Source organism: Populus euphratica, unplaced genomic scaffold (genome assembly GCF_000495115.2).
Source record: "Populus euphratica unplaced genomic scaffold, PopEup_1.0 scaffold1966.1, whole genome shotgun sequence".
Lineage (NCBI taxonomy): Eukaryota > Viridiplantae > Streptophyta > Magnoliopsida > Malpighiales > Salicaceae > Populus > Populus euphratica.
This window is the reverse complement of record NW_011501807.1, coordinates 1-21,254: the sequence shown is the minus strand read 5'-3', so window position 1 is coordinate 21,254 and position 21,254 is coordinate 1. Positions and strand designations below refer to the sequence as shown.

At 33.5% G+C, this 21,254-nt stretch overlaps 1 protein-coding gene across 1 annotated transcript; it reads right to left on the bottom strand.

Moving 5' to 3' along the window:
• Positions 1-1,679: 1,679 nt before the first annotated feature.
• Positions 1,680-16,491, bottom strand: LOC105118458 (protein SUPPRESSOR OF npr1-1, CONSTITUTIVE 1-like). Its single transcript, XM_011016427.1, has 6 exons — positions 16,226-16,491; positions 6,687-7,237; positions 4,893-5,985; positions 4,497-4,799; positions 2,921-4,396; positions 1,680-2,823 (listed from the first exon to the last, which is right to left on the bottom strand). Exons 2-6 carry the CDS (start codon positions 7,163-7,165, stop codon positions 2,341-2,343), a joined length of 3,834 nt encoding a protein of 1,277 aa, XP_011014729.1. The 5' UTR covers positions 7,166-7,237; positions 16,226-16,491; the 3' UTR covers positions 1,680-2,340.
• Between the last annotated feature and the right edge of the window lie 4,763 nt (positions 16,492-21,254).

The window sequence follows — 21,254 nt, the reverse complement described above, 5'->3', positions numbered from 1 at the left end:
ATCGCCACAACCGGCTTTACCACCATCATTTCCATCAACCCAGCTCTTTACCAGTAGCAGAGCAGCCACCATGACCTTCTCTCTCTTCTCTTTCTAGTCTTTCTCTCTCCTCTGCAATCTTTTTTTCTTCCTCCACAACCGACTCCAGTCACTATTACCTCAGCTGACGCCTCCTGAGCCACCAGCCAAACATCCTCATCACATCCACAACCCCCACGCTAGATAACTTTCTCCTCCCCATTTCGCCTCCTTTTTTGTCAAGGTCGCTGCATGTAGAATTCATTTTTGCATGCAGTTGTTGATTAATTAACTTGGCTTTAGACCGGGCTCGTTTTGGCTTGGATTCGGCTCGGCCCCTATTTTTTAAAAAAAATCCAAAAAATTTCAAAAATCATTTTTAAAAAAAATTGTGATTTTTCTCACATATTTTTCTACCAATTTTGCATAATATCAGGTTGTATATTTACACTGTAAAATATAAATCTGGTATTAAAATACCTGGTTTTCTCTGAAATATTTCAAAAAAAGTTCAAAACATTTTCAAACAGGAAAAAATATTTTGTTGCGTACGGCTAAATCCTAAAATTTTTCCAAGCATATTTTTCATAAAAAAACAAAAATTACATCTTTTTCATGTTTTAAAAAATCCACAAAAGGATATTGTAATCAGTTTATGATTATCCATTAGGATTTAACCAACATGTCAAAAATCTTTTTTTTTTTTTTAGGATCTAGATGTAGACTTTAATATTTGTGGGGTGTAAAATTACACAAAAAAGTACACCCTCAGGTATTAAAGATACAAGGTGTAGAAACGCGATGCTAAAATTCAGATTTTAGAATTGTTAGGATTTAACCCGATAAAGTAGAGACTCTCTCACAAAAAGATATCTGCCTTGAGCCTTGTAAAAGACTAACAAATAAAAACTTGATTTAGAAAAAACAATCAAATAATAATGCAGCTTATCTTAGGTACGGTGCACTAGGGTGATACGTCTTCCCCTTGCACAATTAGTTCCTTACTTAAGACATTCGCAGAACATAGGTTCTTAGTGACCATAAAACTAGGTGGCGACTTCTAAACATTAATCATAATTCTACGATTAAATCCAAAAATCCTTCCTAATACACAACACCTCATGATGGAGGCACGACAAAGAGTCTCTGCCATTGCCAGACGACGTCGCAGCACTCACGACCCCGCGACACAACCTATACCTCATAATTTATATTTTCATCAACCTAGACCTTATAATTTATATTTTAATGTAGATTTTATAGGACAACTAGGATTAAGTTAAGTTTTTTACAAATTAATTAGAATTGGTTCGAGTCAATCAATATAATATCATTTTAATATTAAAAAAATAATGTTTAATATATCACCATCTTAACATTATAAAAATAAATATATAATAATTTGTATCATTAAATTTTAAGTTTATTAATATTTTTTTCTAAAAAATAAATTAAAAAAATATATTATTAGTGCCTCTATATTTTTTTTTTCAACTTAAAAACAAAAATTATATGCCCCACATATCTAGCAATCCACTACATCTACTTAACAACTAGACAAATTTTCTTTTGTTTCTACTATTATGCAATTTAGATTTGGCAACTTCACATTAGTTTTCTTGGCGCTAGTTAACTTATATAATATAAATTTAGCCCTTTATTTGTATAAATATAGCCTAACAAAGTTTATTTTCAAGCAATAAATGATTTTTACACATTGTAATGATCTGACTTCCTTGAATCTGAACTAGAAGAAGCATTTAGAGATGGCTGAACTGCTGCCGTATTCTGATCACTGCCTTCATTATTCTGCTCTTATTCATCTTCTAAAAACGTTGCTGCTGCTATCCTTCATTGCTCCATTTCCATAGTTGCTCTCCATCAAACTGAACATCTCTTGACGTCGCCACCGTTTTAGTGATAGGATTGCAAACCGTGTAACCACAAGAAGTCCCTCCACGCCCTAGCAGAACGCATTTCTGACTTTGATTTTCAAGCTTTAAATGGATAAAAGATGCCACGCCAGAAAAGATAAGTGGAGAGAAAATTTGAAGCTTTCTTCTGTAGAAAGAGATCATCATGAACTTAGCCTACGTGGAGAAGTGTAAACTAACCTGAACCTTTGCTGAGCCAAGCAAGATGCGATCAGCAGATGAGGTTTTTTGCTGGGATAAAGAGTGCTGATTTTCAATGTAATTCCTTAATGCATCTATATCAGTCTCATTTGATTGGTTTGAATCACTCAGAGTCATTTCGGCTTCTTCAGCATTAACCGCAGTCACAAAGGCAGGATGCTGTCCTTAGGAATGTGGCATGAAGAAATCATGAATTATCATCTTCTGCAGATAGCAGACAGACCCCACACTTGATCACATTGCAACTCTTTAAAGGATTGTTGTTCCTATCTTCCGAGTAGAAATCAATTACTACCTCACCGCATTTTCCAAACAAATAACATTCTTTAAATTCCAAACATGGATCATACCCTAAGAACAACACATCGTTTGAGACTTCTCGAACACGCTCCCCGTCAAACCAACCACCAAAATAGCTTTGAAGATGATGACTATCCCCATATTCGTTCTTGATATGATATATACAATTAACTTGGAAGCCATCAGAGCTTTTGAATAAGTATCCAAAGTCAACAACAGCACACAGAACAAAACCCAGGAACTGATTGCTAGCACTTTGTGACGGCAGCTTAATTGTTAATGAAAATCCCTGAGTTTGATTGACAAACCAGTCTGGAATATTTCTTCCAGGGAAGCAAACAGTAGATGTCCCGGGCAGTTCAAATGGCATCTGTTTCATTACAATCATGACTCAATTTTAACATGAAAGACAAACATTAAAAATTAGAAGGAAAGCGGGAGAGAAAAAGATGGGAAGGGAGAAATACCTGTGCATACAATCTTTTGGCGTAAACCTTAATTTTCCTCAAGGAATATTCAATGATGTCGTTGCATTTGCATACAGTTTTGTCATGGAAGCCAAAGCAGTTAGTAAATAGGAATTCAAAAATATTTCCCTCAACCTCAGTTGAATATCTGCCTGATACACCGCTCACCGATGAACAATTGTGTGCATCTAGAATCATTAGTCTTGGTGGAAGGGTAGGAATATGTACAAGTCCAAAGCAATTCCTTAAAATAAGGGATTCCAGCTTAAGGAGTTTTGAGAGTATCGGTAGCAGAGTAAAACTGTTTCCACTGAGATCCAGTACTTCTAGTGAGGATAAGCAGGAAAGACTCCCAGGCAAGCTAAGTAAGTTGCAATCGTTTAGATATAGCTGACGCAGTTGATATACTTTCATCTCTCTCTCATTGAAATTCAAAAGACTCTGAGCCTCAGGGAACAAGTTGCATTCCAGATTTCTGCAGTTTTTTATTTCCAAGCGAGAAACACTTGCTAGAACTTTGATTGTCCAGGGTAATGCTCTTATGGCTGTTCCATCTAAACAAAGGTAAGTCAAATATCCATATTTATCCACAGAAGGGAAAGTCTGGAATTGGGAGCATCCAAAGAGGTTGAGTTTTTTCAGTAAAACCAAGTTAAAAATACTACCAGGTAGAATCTCAAATCTTGTACAGTTTTGCAGACTCAATTCAACAAGGTTGGACAAATGCTCAACTGATGAAGGAATCTCTCGTATTGCTGTCCCATCCAAATACAACTCCTTAATACTCACTGGAAGCTCTGGAAACTCCGTGATGATTGAGCACCCAGAGAGACTGAGTTTTTCAAGAGATGCCAACCTAGAAAAAGTACATGGAAGATTCTTGAGCCTTTTGCAACCCATTAGGTCCAAAGAAAAGAGTCTTGAAAGGCGATCGATTGAAGACGGAACTTCTTCTATTGCAGTTCCACTCAAGTAAATATATCTGACTTTCCCTGGAAAAGCTGGAAACATGGTGATATTTGAGCAGCCTGACAGATCAGCAATTTCAAGTGACTTCAACGAACATACATCCTCCGGAAGATTCCCAAGTTGCTTACAATCCCTCAAATTCAATGCAACAAGTCTACTAAGATGCTCAATTGATCGGGGAAGTTCTGGAACTGAAGTCTCATTTAAATTTAAGTACTGCACATTCTCCGCGATCTCTGGATAATTCTTAAGATTTAAGCAGCCTGAGAGGTTAAGAGTCTTGAGTGATTTCAAATTAATACTACTTGGCAGGCTTATAAGGCTTATACAGGATCTCAGATTGAAATCGGAGAGTTTGTCTAGATATCGGATAGATTGAGGAACTTCTGTCAAACTTGTACAGGATTGAAGATTCAAACTCTCGAGATTTGCAGCCTGTGAGAGGTCTGGGATTTCTGTTAGATGCTTACAATTGCTGAGGTTGACCTCTTTTAGATTCACAAGATTCTGACAGAAATAATCGTCAAACATATTAGTATCTATATCTCTAATAATTACTTTTACGTGAAAGAAATAAATGTATGCTTATTTGTAGGTGGCGAAATACCTGGTTTCCTTGCCAAAGTTGTTCAACCTTGCTTGAAGATATATTAATTTCAACAAGGTTCTGTGGAATAAAATTGAACGGCAAAGATCTCAAAGGGTATCCATCCCAGCGGAGATACCTCAACTCATTGGAAATAGAATCCAGGCCATGAGGAAGGAGCACTTCACTATTATTTCCGAATCCTGAATTATAAACTTTGAGCAATCTAAGATTATACAACCTCGCAAACGCTCTGGAACTCACCTTCATTATCCTTTTAGAACTATCCAAGTCTACGGATATCCCTTCAACGTTTTTAGTTCCCTGAAACATCACAGCAAAGGGAAATCATGAACAGTGAGATAAATTAAAGAAATGCATAAAAGGAGGGGAGAAACTTATGCATGAAACTCTCACCAGATTTCTGGTCAGCACATCATACACATCATCAAAATGCCACAATCTACTGCGTTTTCCTGGGTCATTGACTGATTCCATGCTGACAATTTCATGGGCCATATGCTGCAACAAATCATGCATCCCTATCTTGTTTCCAGAAATAGTAACGAGACACTTATCGACAAGAACACTAATTCCTATATCAGCTGAAAAGCCACAGCCATCTAGTATTCTCTTTATAAAATCAATGTTCTGCCCTTTAAAAAAACATGCAATATCGAGAAATATACTCTTCTCTTCTCTATCAAGTGCATCAAAACTTATTCTCAACACAATATCAACTTCTTTCTGAGGAAGTTTTTCAACCTTGTTCAATGCACTTCCCCATACTTCTCTCGTTCTGCCAAGTAGAAAGGAACCTAAGACTTTAAGAGCTAATGGATTACCTTTAGCGTAATTCATTGCCCTCACAGACAGCTCCATATAATTGTATGGGGGCTGATTATCCTTAAATGCATGCAAACTAAAGAGATGAAGAGCTTCCTGGTAATTCAGTCCCCCAACCTCAAATATTTTGTCTGAATATTTCTTAAGGACCTGTTTATCTCTAGATGTTAGGATAATTCTACTTCCTGGACCAAACAAATCGCATCCTCCAAGTAACATTTCAATTTGATCTACATTATTCACATCATCAAAAACAATCAGAACCTTTTTACGGCAGATCCTGTCTTTAATGAAAGGGTGTCCAATACGTGGGGTGCGAATATGTAGATTTTCTTCCTCTGTTATTTTAGAGAAAAGTTCATCTCGCATACGAAATAATCCTCCATTCTTTTCTGATTCCTCCCTCACATTTGCAAGAAAATAGTGACCTTCATATTCCCTTGCGATCTTGTTGAAAATCTCTCCAGCAATGGTTGTCTTACCAATACCACCCATGCCCCATATTCCTACAACACACACCTCTGGTAACTGTGTACATAATAAGGCTTCGATTTGCTTCATGCGTGAATCCATTCCGACCAGGCCCTTCAAATCACTTGAGGATGCATAATTCAATTTCTTCAAAATATGTTGCACAATTTGATCCACGAGTCTCGACTCAGGCCTGCCAACATGAAGGACGAACAGATATATCAAATAGTACCCCAAAGAAACACAATCTTTTCTTGAGGTTGGAACTTTTGTGACGGATTCCAATTGCCATACATTATCACACTACATACATGTGAAATCTAATCCCAATCACTTGCAAGAAATTCTTTTATAAATTTACAGATGCATGGAAAAACTATACTTTATGCTCATTTGGTAACATTTAGAAGTCACATAACAAATTATAAATCTCAAAACATATGCTTCTGAATCCAAAAATATGATTGTCAACTTCAAGATTTACCATTGTAATTTCCGATGGGAAAGTAGAGTTAAAAAGATCACATACTAAACACACGACTTCTAACCAATTGAATAAATTGTCTGAAATACATTTTAGAGAAAGCTCCTGTTCAAGAGCTCAATTGGCCTGGCCACTTAATTAGGACCCTCATTTGAAGAGTGATTGCAGGATTGAATTAGAAGTGAAATTGTCAAATCGAAGACACCATGATCTTCACATGATAGCACGTCAGTGTTCAACAAACTGAAAATAAATTCTGACTATATTTAGGTACTCAGAATTGGAAATTGATCATTACTCTGTCACTCATCGGCAACAAGTTGCAAAAGGGTTAGGATGCCATTACATAAATTTAAATGTCCCCAAGAAACAGTTGAAAAGTAGAGGCAAAAGAAAAGAGAATGGTTCACCTAATGATTTGTGAATCCCATCCGGATATATTGGCAGCACTTGTTAAGTCAGCTCTCCACCTTGGAACCTTGTCCATCTTCTGCTTAAAATTTCTTTCAAGCTCAGCAAACGCATCCCCAAGACTCCCTGTTTGTTCATCAACATCAGACGGGTCCACATGATAGAAAACTGGTAAAACAATCTGCCCATATGCCTTCTTGCATTCAAGTATCTTCACTAGTTCATCCACAAACCATGGAGAAGATGCATAGTTTCTTGAGAATATTATCACTGAAATTCTCGATTCTTCAATTGTTCTCAAAAGTGCACCCGTAATTTCTTCTCCTCTTTCAAGCCCATCATCAATGAAGGTCTTGATTTTCTTACGACACAAAGCATCATAGAGATGGCTGGTAAAATTATTGCGCGTATCCTTGCCTCTAAAACTAAGGAACACATCATACTTCCATTTATGAGCAACAGCAGATGAAGATGCCATATCAGACAGTTACAAGATCGTGTCTTCCTCAATCACAAGGAATCGAAATCAACAAGTGCTCTCCTTTTTCTCCTAAAGACATACAAAGAGCACCCACTTCAATGTACAGCTGAACATTCATTAAGAGAAATTGAAGTCTAAAAGTACAAGAACCAACACTAGTTGAGCAAAAAGAATTAATATGTTCATGAAACAAACTTATCAAACTCGTACATATAATCTTAAACAAAGAAGACGCGTGATCCAAAACGACTTACCAATTGATCATAAGAACAGTTGACTTGTGTTTTGCATCAGCAAACAAGACGAAGAAGAAGCTGCGTAATGTTGATGATAAGAGACAATTTTTCTTGTCTATTGCCTTCAAGTAAATGCTTACAGACAATCCGATCTCATCGTACTCTAAATGTAATACCAATTATTGATAAGAAACAGGTGAATGAGAGAAGACTTTGGGGTGAATACCAAATGCATTGGCCAATGGACTTGTCAATGGCAACGGTACCCTGTCATGGCCTATGAATCTGTTAAATTTAAATAAGCAATAATTACAATATTCCCTTTCCTGAGTTAATGGGCAGCGATTTACCTCTCTTAAATACCTGTATATATATATATATATATATAGAATCTGTTAAATTTAAATAAGCAATAATTACAATATTCCCTTTCCTGAGTCAACGGGCAGCGATTTACCTCTCTTAAATACCAGTATATATATATATATCAATTGAGGTAGGTGAAGAGCTCCAATTTCTTCAGCCTTGATATAATTGGAAGGATCACATCTTACGGCGCTAATCTGAAACCTATGGAATATTTCATTATTTGTTTTTAAAGAAAAAAAAGTTATTTATTTCAAGACATTTGTCAGAAGAATTTTCGAATGGTACTCATCATATTCTGTAGAATAGTGGCATTTTCGAATTAGATTGTAAATCTATTTCTAAACGAATTTCAGAGCATTTTCCTCATCAACTTAGTATATTTAAAAAAAATTTCATTCCTTCGGTGATTGGAAAAATTCATTGAACAAATACTTCCTGAGTACAAAATCCTCTCCGGTCAATAGATCCAGAGCTTACACAGGGCAACTGAGGTTCAGTGCAATCACTACCTTCTTTGATAGTGATAATTAAATCTGCATTTCCCAAAATGGTTCCCTCGAGCGTATAATCTTGTCACCATGCGATAATTTTCCAACAGAAGAATTGTCGATTATAAGCCTACCTAGTCATAAGCATTAACCACAGATCTTTTTTTTTGACAATTAATATCAGACGAATTTTGCTTTTAATTTTATAACCACAATCAGCCAATTTATCAAACCTTAAATCTCAGTGATCATGATTTGTCAAGTGAATACCAGAAGGGGAAAAAGAAAAGAAAGAAGAAGAAACTAGGTGCCCACTTGCACTTATATTTGATGTTGATGGTAAAGTCGTATTAATTCTTTAAAAATAAACTTATCATCTGGGATCCATAACGAGGTGGGCCGGCTACGAGATCTCAATGCGATTAATGAGGCGGAGGGGCCGATGGAGGGGGATGGGTGATCTTCCAAGCCACGGAGCTCTCTCTGTTTTGGTGGAAGGTTGGGACGTAATTTTTTTTTATAAAAAAAATTAATATGAATATTTCAAAATTGGGTATACCATAACTAATTTTATAAGTTTTAAATTTAATAACCATATAAAACTTTAATATCCATCATATAAACAATTAAAAATTCAAATATAAAATAAAAAAAAACAAATCTTTTAATACTAAATTTTTATTATTTTAACACCAACTAAATGATTGAAACATAACTTTGATTTGCTGGAAAGTATAAGCAGGATATACTATATTAATTTGACCTCGAAACATAAGAATAATAAAGTCAAGTCTGCTTTGCATCAGCTAAAAGTCAACACATTAAAAGGGGTTTAATATAATGCTTCTTTTTTTTAAAAAAAAAAAAGAGAGAAGAAAAACAAGTTTGGCTGGGGGTTTAATATAATGCTTCTTTAAAAAAAAAAAAAAAAGAAAGAATAAAAACAAGTTTGGCTGGCTGGGAAGGGAAGAATCTTCGGGGGCTTTGTTAATCTTGATTATTAAATAACTATCTCTCGTTAATCTGCCGTTGTGATAGGCACACTCTTTGGCTTGCACCGCAAGAAAACCATTCTTTCTTGTTAGGTTATGCAACTGCTTAATTAAAAATATAGTTCTCCACAATCCTTAATTAATTAAAAGGGTTTTAATATAATACCTTTTGTATTAAAAAAAAAAGAAGGGGAAGATTTTTTGAGGGATTTCCTAATCTTGATTAATAAATAATTATCTATCATTAATCTGCCGCTTGTGATAGGTAGATTAATGATAGATAATTATTTATTTTTTATCTAACTATAAAGAAAAATTTATTTATATAGTTAAGAAAAATTGTTCCTAAATATCATTATATTTCAAATCTTGGTTTTATAAATTAATTAAAATTTGAATGGTTGAAAAGCAATATTTTATTGATAAAAAAAAGCCTATTTATAGGCTTTACATAACATCATTCTTTCTTAGTATTAACGACTACTCCCATAGAATAGAACAACAAGAACCACTTACTTAGCTATAAAATCACAATTTATTTAACTTAATAAATCCCTAAATATGAGGACAACATAGTATTAGCTGGAACTATAGTTCTTCAAAGATTCTTCTTAGCCAAATAACTTGACAATCACATGTTATGGTAGCTATAAATTCTGGTTCTGTAGTTGATAAAATAATAATTTATTGCTTCTTAGAATTTCATGAAACAGTATTTGTGCCCAACATAATAACATAACCTAAAGTGTTTGCTCTGTCATCTTGATCTCCTATATAATTGCTGTTAGTAAACCAAAACAACTCTAACTTTTCACCCTTTTTATAAAAGAACTCAAAATCTTTATTTCCTTGCAAGTAATGAAGGATCCTCTTAGCTGCTAACAAATGCATTTATATTGGATTCTCCATATACCTACTAATTATTCTCCATATTTATTTTGATCTTATTGCAATTAAATACATCAAACTGTCAATAATTTACTTGTAAAGTGTGTTATCCACCTTCTTCCCTTCATGAGCTTTAAGCCAAATTTAGTTGGAGTGCTAACATGATTGCAATCCTTCATCTGAAACCTGTCCAAAATATCTTGCACATACTTCTTTTGAGAAATAAAAATCTCATGAGTAGATTGCATTCCTTCTATGCCAAGAAAGTAATGCATCATATCAAGATCAGACATTTCAAATTCAATCATCATAGATTTTTTGAATACGTTAAACATGATAACATCATTTCCAGTAAATATAAGATCATCTATATATAAGCAAATAATGAGAAGTTTCCCCTTATCTCCAATTTTAACAAATAGTGTGTGCTCATATGGACATTTTTGAAAGCCTTCTTTTAAAAAATAAATCTCAATGCAACTATACTAAACTTTGTGGAGCTTGTATTAACCCATTAAGAGCTTTCTTTCCATGCAAGAATGTTAATTTGATATCCAACTAGAAAATAGGCTACAAGTTTTATGCTGCTAATGCAATCACCAATCTGATTGTATCATGTCTTGCAACTGGAGCAAAAACTTTTGTATAATCAATCCCATATTGTTACTTATATCCCTGGACTACTAAACTTATATCCCTTGACTACTAAACTTGCCTTATACTTATCAACTTCACCTTTTTCTGTTAGTTTGGTTTTGAAAGCCCACTTGACACCAATGGTTTTGTGCCCTTTTGGAAAATTAGTTAGCTCCTAAGTGTTATTTTTTTCAGTGGCATCAATTTCATCATCCATCACCTTTCTTTATTTTTCTTCTTTAACAACACTTTTAAAAGTTGTAGGATCACAATTTGAAAATAAAGCAAAATGAGTGATTGGATCTTCAATTCCAGTTACTATATAGTCTTCCATCCATGCAGGCCTTTTCGAATATGAGGATGAGATGGAGTTGCTGCAATAGTAGCTTCTGTTGCTATTGGTAGAATGTCAGCAACGGTTGGGGTGGGAAGAGATCAAGTTGGTGTTGTTGGCAAGGTTTCTAGAGCTATTGGGGTTACTTCTGATGAATTGTTAGGCATAATAGGAACTGGAGTTGGCTCACTTTCATAATCACTATAAAAAACAACTTGTGTAGGTTGCTGCCTATTCCAATCCCAAGTGTTTTCCTCATTAAAGACAATATCTCGACTGGTCACAATCCTTTTTGTGAGTGGATTGAACAATTTATAAGCCTTGGAACATTTACTTGTGCCAAGAAAGACACATTTTTCACCCTTATCATCAAGCTTCTTTCTTTTCTCATTTGGGACATGTGCATGAGCTATGCAACCAAAAATTCTAAAGTGATCTACAGCTGGTTTCCACCCACTCCAAGCTTCCTCAGGTGTCCTATTTTGAACAAAAAAGGTAGGACTTCTATTTACCATATGGATGCTCTAATTTATTACCTCTAGCCAAAAATTCTTTGGAATGTTCCCTCTTGCTAACAAGCTTCTCATCATATTAAGGATGGTTTTATTTTTTCTCCCTTATACACCATTTTGTTGTGGGTATATAAATAGTTATTATTTCCCTTCAAATGCTATGATCTGCATAAAAAACTTCAAATGTGGTTGAACAATATTCTTCACCATGATATGTTTGAAGGGTTTTAATAGTCATTCCTATTTCATTCTCTACATGAGCCATAAAGCTTTTAAATACATAAAAAGCTTTTGATTTTTGCTATAAAAAATAAACCCAAGTTTTCCAGGTAAAATCATCAATGAAGTTAATTAAATATCTTTTATCTCTATTAGAAGATGGATTTATCGGTCCATAAATGTCAGAATGTACCAACTCTAGCATATGTTTTTCTCTGCATTGAGAATGATGTTGTTTGCTAACAATGCATTCTTTGTAAATTTAGGAAGGGATGTGAATTTTAGGGAAGCCTCTCAACATTTCTTTTTGTTAAATAGTCTTTAATCCACTAAAATTCAAGTGGCCATAACGAAAATGCTAAAGCCACGAAGGGTCTTTTATTTCAGCCATTAAACAAGGTTGAGATGTTATTATCTTCAATGGAAATAACCTATTTGAACTCCTCTGAATAATAACAATTGCTCCTTTTAAAGGATCATATATCTCAGAAACACCATTTTGAATAGTTATCGCATAATCCTTTTCTTGTAACTGACCAACACTCAATAAATTACTTTTCAAGTCAGGAATATAAAGAACATCAGAAATTATTTCTATAAAACTATTCTTGGTTCTTATCTCAATATCACATTTTCCTATTACATTAACTATGGAACAATCACCAAAACTTATTATAGAATGAAAATCTCCATCTAAATAAGAAAAAGAAGACTTACATCCACACAAGTGATTATTGCAACTTGTATCCATATACTAAACATTAAACTCTAACTTCTGAGTAGCTTCAACAACCATTAACAAAGTTTTCATTTTCCTCTTTTCAACAAAATGCAATTGCTCTCCCTTTTCTTTATCATTAGGCAACCTAGCATAACATTCAGAACGATAATGTCCAAATTTATGACATCTAAAACACTTTACCTTGTATTTGTCAAAGTGATTAGTACTTAAAAGTGCATTTTATCATGGTTTTATATCATCATTTTGCACTTGAAGTATCAATAACTCCTTAACTAAAGCATGTTTTATAATAATATATCTAATAATATAAGATACCTTTAATTTGTGGTAAATATTCATTTTAAATGCAGGCCTATTACATAAAAGAAAGGATTGATTGATGACTTTAAGAATTTAAATTGCAAGGGCAAAGAGATGACCGAAATTAGAAAAGAGATGTCGGTGCAATCCAAATCAGAACACTGTTTGATAATTAGGTCATATCTGGAGCTATAGATCTCAGATTTATGTCTATTTTATATGAATGGAAAGGTAAGACATAGGCCTACAACTTTCATATGGAGCCCAAGATCTAAAAAAGTCATTTTCAAGTCCAAATTATAGCAACAACAAAGAAGGTCAAATTTATCCTCCAGCCCGAGCACTATTCAGTATTTTGGCCATATCTAGAGTTCTAGAAGTCCAAATGAGCTGAACTGTTTACACAAGACAGCTGAGACAATTGCGTACAACTTTTATGTTTTTGAGTGGCTCCAATGTTGATGTTATAAATGATGTTTTGGGCAGACAAGAGAAGATAAGAATTGTCACCAAGTCAAGAGTTGGCCACCCACTTATCAATTAGTCATTAAATCAATAGTTTCCAATTTTGGCCTATAAAAAGAGGTATTTGCCATGCATTTAGGTATCTTGGTTTCCAGATCAAGATCATGCTTTTCCTTTCTCTCTTTGTATTTTTTGTAATATTTATGCTTTGCTTTCCTTAATATCAAGTTTATGCCTTTCAACTCCTTTCTTTTGCGTTGTTAACTCTTATCTTATTTATCTTCTGATTTTGTTTTTTTTTTTCTTTCATTATGTCTAGTTAAGTTAATTATATTAAGGTGAAAAAGTTACACTAATGGTGTAAGAATAAGTATAATGTAAACTTAATATGGAATTTAATGTTTGATACTAACATATTTTGTATTGATTATCTTGTTCACTCTTTAATACTTTGCTTGTTAAATGACTAATCTTGATTTATGTTGTATAACACTTGGTACAACAAATGCTTGACACTTTCATAGTTCATACTGTATGGTATAACCGATACCTGAGTTATGAAAGGAACTTGATTTGTTGTTAACATAAGTTATAATCATGAATATTTGATGAAATTTACAAGTACTAACATTAATTGAATAAGATGACTAATGTAATCATGTTAATAATCTATAATCTGATTGGAACCTTCTTTGTGTGTGGTTTCCAATTATATAATAAGAGTTTATACTATACTTGTTTAACATACAATTAGTGGATCCTCTAACCTTAACATTTATTGTTATTGTTGTCAAATCTTTACATTAATATTTCATCTCAAAGTTCTCATCTTGTTCTTCTTGTTCTTCTTTTTCTTTATTATTATTATTATTATTATTAGTACTACTACTACTACTACTACTATTGTAATTATTGTTATTATTATTGTTGTTGTTGTTGTTATTGTTACTATTGTTGTTGTTTATAATTTGTACAATTAACCTCCTTGTGGTTCGATCCCGGTCTTGCCGGGTTATTGATTACTTCGATACTCCTGCACTTAAGAGAAGATATCAATTTTTTAGTCATGTCACAAAATGTTAAACCCATCCTTTTTCTTTGTTTTGATATTGATCATTATCAACCTTAAAAAATTATCTGCTGCCATCTCTATTGCCTCTACCTTCCCTTTCTCTACCTCTACCTCTACCCCTTCCTCTAGAAATTGAGAACTAAGTAAAGGTAAAAGCCTTTAGAGCTTGCTCATCTGTATTTGAACTTCGGTTAATCTTTTGTTCATGGACTAGCAAAGAGCTCTACAATTCATTAATAGATAGTACATCTATGTATTTTGATTCTTTAATTTAACAGACAACATAATTAAATTTTGGTACCCAAGAACGCAGTATTTTTTTAATAATGACACCATCATCCATCTTCTTACCATTAAATTGCATTTTGTTGCTTATCTCCATTGTCTTGGCATAGTAGTTGGTGATAGATTCTCCAACTTTCTTTTATAGATCTCAAAATCTCGTCTCAAGGCTTAAAGCTGTGGATGCTTTACTCTAGCATAGCCTTGATATTTTTTCTCCATGGAGTCCCATATATCCTTGGAAGTTTCTTTGGTAAGAATTGTTTCCAAGATGGGACGATCTATTGCATGAAGAAGGTAATTTTTTGCCTTTAAATCTTTAAACTTTCTCCCTTCCAACTCTGTTTTCTGGGCATCTGTTAAGACTGCAGTTGTTGCTGGTTCTTCAATTCCAGATTCAATATTCGGCCAATATTGTTTCGACCAAAGGAAGTTTTTCATTAGCATACTCTAATAGTCATAGTGACCATCAAAACGTGGGATCACTGCTTGCATAAAATTTGAATCTGATGCCGTTGTAACCTGTAAAAGATGAAAAAGGAGAAAAAGCTACAGCTATTTTTGACTATTTTGGACAATATTCTTTTGATCAAAGGAAGTTTTCCATTAGCATACTCTAATAGTCATAGTGACCATCAAAACGTGGGATCACTGCTTGCACAAAATTTGAATCTGATGACATTGTTACTTGTAAAAGATGAAAGAGGAGAAAAAGCTACTGCTGCAAAAGATGAAGAGGAGAAAAAGCTACAACTATTTTTGACTATTTCAAAGACTTACTGTTTAGAAACTTTCTCTTTTTTGTTTTATCTGATTAACTTTGCTCTGATACCACTATCATTACGTTGAAAAACAAAGGAGATTTTGAATGGTGAAAAAGCAATATTTTATTGATAAAGAAAAGGCCTATTTATAGGCTCTATATGATAGCATTTCTTCTTAGGATTAACGACTACTCTTATAGAATTGGACAATAAGGATTACTTACCTAACCATAAAACCATGATTTATTTAATTGATTAAATCTCTAAAGACGAGGGCAACATAGAGCTATTATAATAGTTTTAATTAAATATATAGTTTTTAAATCTATATTTTTAAAACTCACATCTAAAAGTTTTTTTTAATTTTCTTTATACCTAAAAACTACACACCAAATAACTCTCTCTTTCTTTGTTTTTTTATATATTAAATCTCAAGGACTATTTCGAAATTGGATCAAATTTAATCTAAGGCTTGTTGTTATATTTAATTTAATTAAAAAGAAAAGGAGAAAACTGTAATTGACTTTCTTGTATTATAGAAAATTATTTCTGGCTCTTAATTTGATATGATCTATCTTAATTTGATCACTCGTCACTTGCTACCAATGCTAGCTTGCTACTACTTACATTGCAAGAACAGTCACTAGCTGAGCAAAAAGAATTACAGATCGAAGAATTAATACGTTCACTAAACAAACTTATCAAACTCGTATATATAATCTTAAATATAGAAGACAGCATGAACCAGAAAGACTTACCAACAGATCATAAGAACAGTTGACTTGTGTTTTGCATCAGCAAACAAGACGAAGAAGAAGTTGCATAGTGTTGATGATAAGAGATGATTTTTCTTGTCTATTGCCTTCTCCTTCTGCTTCAAGTAAATTCTTGCAGAAAATCTGATCTCATCGTAATCTAAATGTAATATCAATTATTGATCAAGAAACAGGTGAATGTGAGAAGACTTTGGGGTCAATACCAAGTACATTGGCCAATGGACTAGTCAATGGCAACGGTACCCTGTCATGGCCTCTGAATCTGTTAAATTTAAATAAGCAATAACTACAATATTCCCTTTCCTGAGTTAATGGACAGCGATTAACCTCTCTTAAATACCTGGATGCTTATGTATTTTTGTTAATATATATTTTCTAATAAATGGGGTTTAATATAATACTTTTAAAAAAAAAAAGAAGAAGAAGTTTGGCTGGCCGGGCAAGGAAAGTTTCTTCGGGGGCTTTGTTAATCTTGATTAATAAACAACTAGTTCTCGTTAATCTGGGGTTACGATAGGCAAACTCTTTGACTTGCACCACAAGAAAACCATATTTTCTTGTTATGTTATATGCAACTACTTAAAAATATAGTTCTCCGCGTTTTAAAATATTTTTAAGTAAAATATATTTTTAAAAATCACAGCATTTTTTTGCCTTTTGGATTCAACCCATAGGCAATAACTTTGTCTTTTACAAATTTAATAATTGTCACATTCGAATGTTCAATCCCTCATTTTTTTTTAAAAAAAAATCCTAACTCAAGGGATCTTAGCCATACATCGTAGCCATACTCGATTGGATCTTAGCCTAACCAAGCTTCGTGGGGTTTATTGAACCTAGCAAAGGGAGTAGATGAGAAAAGTAGAGCTCGGTTGGGCATAGACCTAACCCAATTATGGGGCTTCATTTTAATTCACTATAAAATTCAGTAACCTTCTCCAATTACTACAACAGAAGATCTAAAGAGTTTCATTATTTGTATATACTTGGATCTAATAAAATAATGATCCGAGTTCTTTCAAATTTTTAACCTAGTTGAAACTCAATTTTCATGACCTATTAAATTCTTTCATATATATAATGTTTTTTTTTTAAATCAATATATTAAAAGAGCTAACCAGAAAGTAGCTAAAAGCAAAATACGCATATGAAAAGCAAAACAAAAAAGAAAAAAAAAGAATTACAAAAATAAAAAGCAAACATCAAAAGAAAGAAAAAAAACCAACAATACAAAACTGAAAAAGATAAAAAAATATATTAGAATTGAAGGAGATATAAATAATGTAATGGAGTGCTATAAGGATAGTGTTTTCCTAAAGAAAAACATTTTCTCAAAATGGTATAATTCTGTAATGCTCTCATGTCCATGAACTTATCAACATAATGCGCATGCAATACTATAAGGAACGTTTATAGAAGTTGCTCTAATAGCTGTGCTATATCACTCGTGTTCACTTATTTGTTATTGTAATATCTTCCCATATAGGTTGCACTACATGAGATATTACGGCTTCTATGAAGAATAATCTCACACTACTCTGAACTGAGGATATTGCATCACCTGTATACTCCTATTCACAACCTTCTGGATTTCATGATTTTCTGTATTGCCACGTTATTCAAGCCTCCGTTATTATGGAGAAAATAGGACTCTAAACTAGAAGAGTTATAATTTAACTAGTTAGTTTAGGGTTTTTTTCTTAGTTTCTCATAAATTCTAGAATGAAATAAAGACTTAAATGATCATTAATTTTAGATCCTCAAAAAATTAATCAAAACAAACATAAATTGATCCAGATATACACAATTAAAAAAAAAACACTCATCTCACAGTATGAAAGCAATGGAAGGCGAAAGATTTTATTTCTATTTTGGCTTCCGCTCTCTCCTTCTGGGATGGAACCCTTTTTGTAAAGAGATTTGTGCAGAATCTGATTATATCCATGTTAATTTTCTTGGTGAGGCCATATTAGCGAAGTCAACTCTGATTTGCATCGGCAAGATAAAATCACAATAGTTCTCTGCTTGGGTGTGTAGTTGGCGAACCCCACACTTGCTCACATGACAATAACGCAAGGGGTTGTTGTCCATATCTTCCGCGGAGAATTCAACTGAGACTTCACTGAATTTACAATACCAAAAATCTTTTGTAACATTCAAACTGGGATCATATCCAAGACATAGGTGATCTGACCAGATAGATCGTTTGTGCAACGAACCATAGCAACTGGCAAAGTAGCAATGCAGAACGCAGGGATCAGCATGGTCATTCTTGAAATGGCAAGTACATTTAACCTGGAGTCCACCAGAGTCATCATAAGATGGTTCAAATGCAACAACAGTCCACAGCATGAAACCCAATAATTCGCTGCTAGCGCAATGTGAAGGCAGCTGAATTGTCACAGAAGCTGCTGAATTCTGCTGGACAAACCACGCTGGAGCTTTACATCCAGGGAAGCAAAAACTACATAACCCAGCAGGTACTGATGAAATCTGCGCCTTGAAAAAATGCTTCTCTGCAATTTAATTCCTAAACCTCATATATTTCATCAGCTACATTCTTAAGCACTTGTCTATCTCTGGACGTTACAAGAATTCTACTTCCTGGACCAAACATATCATGCCTTTCAATTAAACATTCCACTTGTTCAACATCATTCACATCATCTAGAACAGTTAGTACTTTTCTGCGCTGGATCCTTTCCTTGATTAAAGTGGATCAAGCGTGGAGTGTCAATACATAGATTTTCCCGATCTAATACTCTGGAAAGGAATTCCTCTCGTAAGCGAATCAACCCACCACATTCTTCCGATTTCAAAACACTTTTATGAAAACAGCAGCTTTCATATTGACTTGAAATACTGTTGAAAACATCTCCAGCAATGGTTGTTTTCCCTATACCACCCATGCCCCATATTCTGATTATGCGAACTTCAGAAGATCTAATGCATAAATGCATAAAAGTGTTTTGAGTTGTTCAATCCGTGAATCTATCCCAACTAGGCCCTTAGAGTCACTTAATGATGTGTGATTCAATTTTTTTCAAAATGAATTGCACAATTTCACTGACAAGTTTGGACTCAGACCTACCAAATACAAGTAATAAGCATAAGTAAAACAAAATTTATATAAAAAAAAAGAAGTAAATAGAATAATGAAGATAATGCAGTATTTATTTTCCAAACCTTAGCTACACTATCAGAAATTCGCTAAATAACAACGTATTTATTGACAGAAAATTTCTGTCAATAATTTAGGTTGAAATTACTGACGGTTATATTCCGTCCCTAATTCACTCGGTAACTACTGATGGAAAATTTTTGTCAGTAGTTATCAACTAAATTACGGACGAAAACGTTTTCGTCATTAAAAAAAGGGTCGCTGACGTGGAGGTTTTGACGGATTATTTTTTCAAACGGAATCACTAATAGATTCAAAAAGATAGCCAGTACAACGACCGCCGTTTATATTACCAACGGATTCACCGACAGATTTGAAATGATAGATTCGTACGGTGATGTGTCAATTGTTCTGTCAGAATCATCAATGGTTTCACCAACAGATTTTCTATCAGTGAAACTGTCGGGAAAAGTTAATATTTTTACACACTGCCGACCCTCTCCTCCCTTATTTCTTCTTCTTCTTCCTAATCCCAACTCTCCCTATCTGCAAACAACCGGCCCCTTATCCCCCTAAACAAAAATCTCACTCATATCAGCACAACAAGTTATATTTCTTGAAGTTTTATGGTCACAACATCCATGTTCTAATTTACCAATGGATTTTATCAATTTTTATAAGTAATTCTTTCTTTTTAAATCTTAACATTTAATTAAATGTCAATTTTTTTTTTTAGTATATGTATTTTGTTAGTAAATGCACAAGTTTTATTGTTATTTCTCAAACAAACTTGTAGTATATGAATGTATAATTCTATACCTGTTATGGTTTGTTTTAGATTTTGTAAGATTATATTTGCTTGTAAATTATTAAAACTTTATGGAACTACCGAAGTACATGTGCTATTTTGAAATAATTAATAGCTTACTTACTAGGTCCGTTTAAAGTTTTGTCAATGGTATTACTGAGTGGTAATTTCTGTAAATTTATATATTTTAATTTGTATGGATGTTGATAAATGATAATGAATATTTAATATTTATGAGAAGTTGTGATTGGTTTGTTGGATAATCTCAAGATAAAATAATATTTTTGCAAGTTTATTTACCTAACTTAGTTAATTAATACATTATGTCATCATAATTTTATAGAGGTTCGATATAAACCATGGATGATCATTCATGAATGTATCGAGATTCACCCTAAGGATTGCGGAAGATGGATTATTGTAACGGGGTTCAGGGTTTTATTAATTTCACAACATCTATTCCTAGAAATTTTACTAGAGGCGGTATTAGGTGTCCATACAAGAAGTGACAAAATAAAAAATATCTACATTCAGATGTTGTATGATGCATCTTCTACATAAAGGATTTATGGAGAATTACTAGTGTTGATATGCACATGGAGAAGTATATGTTAGTGAGAGGAGAATGGAAGAAATGGTGGTTAGGTCTCGTTTCTAGTACTAGAAACGAGAATGACAACACTAATCCTTATAGAAACATGGTTATGGATGCAATGAGAATGAATCAAGGTAATGTCAGTCAATGTCCAATCATAGAAGAAGAACCTAATATAGATGTAGCTAGGTTTTTTGATTTGTTGAAATATTCTAACTAACCATTATGGGATGGCTGTACGAACCACAATAAATTATCGATCATATCACATGTGTTCACCATCAAGTCAAAGCACAGGTTAAGTGAGGTCGGGTATGACAAGATTATTGAATGGGCAATAAGCATTTTACCTGAAGAGAACAGGCTGAAAGAGAACTTCTATATTGCGAAGTCCATAATGAAACCCCTCGGTTTAGGACACCATAAAATTGACATATGCCCTAATTTCTGCATGTTATACTACCTTGAAAATATTGAGATGACTGAG

Excerpts from the sequence above, each read along its gene's own strand:
- LOC105118458 (XM_011016427.1), bottom strand. The coding sequence starts at position 7,165 with ATGGCATCTTCATCTGCTGTTGCTCATAAATGGAAGTATGATGTGTTC. Across the intron at positions 5,986-6,686 it reads TGGGATTCACAAATCATTAG|GCCTGAGTCGAGACTCGTGG; the intron begins GTGAACCATTCT and ends TCATGTTGGCAG. Across the intron at positions 4,397-4,496 it reads AACTTTGGCAAGGAAACCAG|AATCTTGTGAATCTAAAAGA; the intron begins GTATTTCGCCAC and ends TATTTCTGTCAG.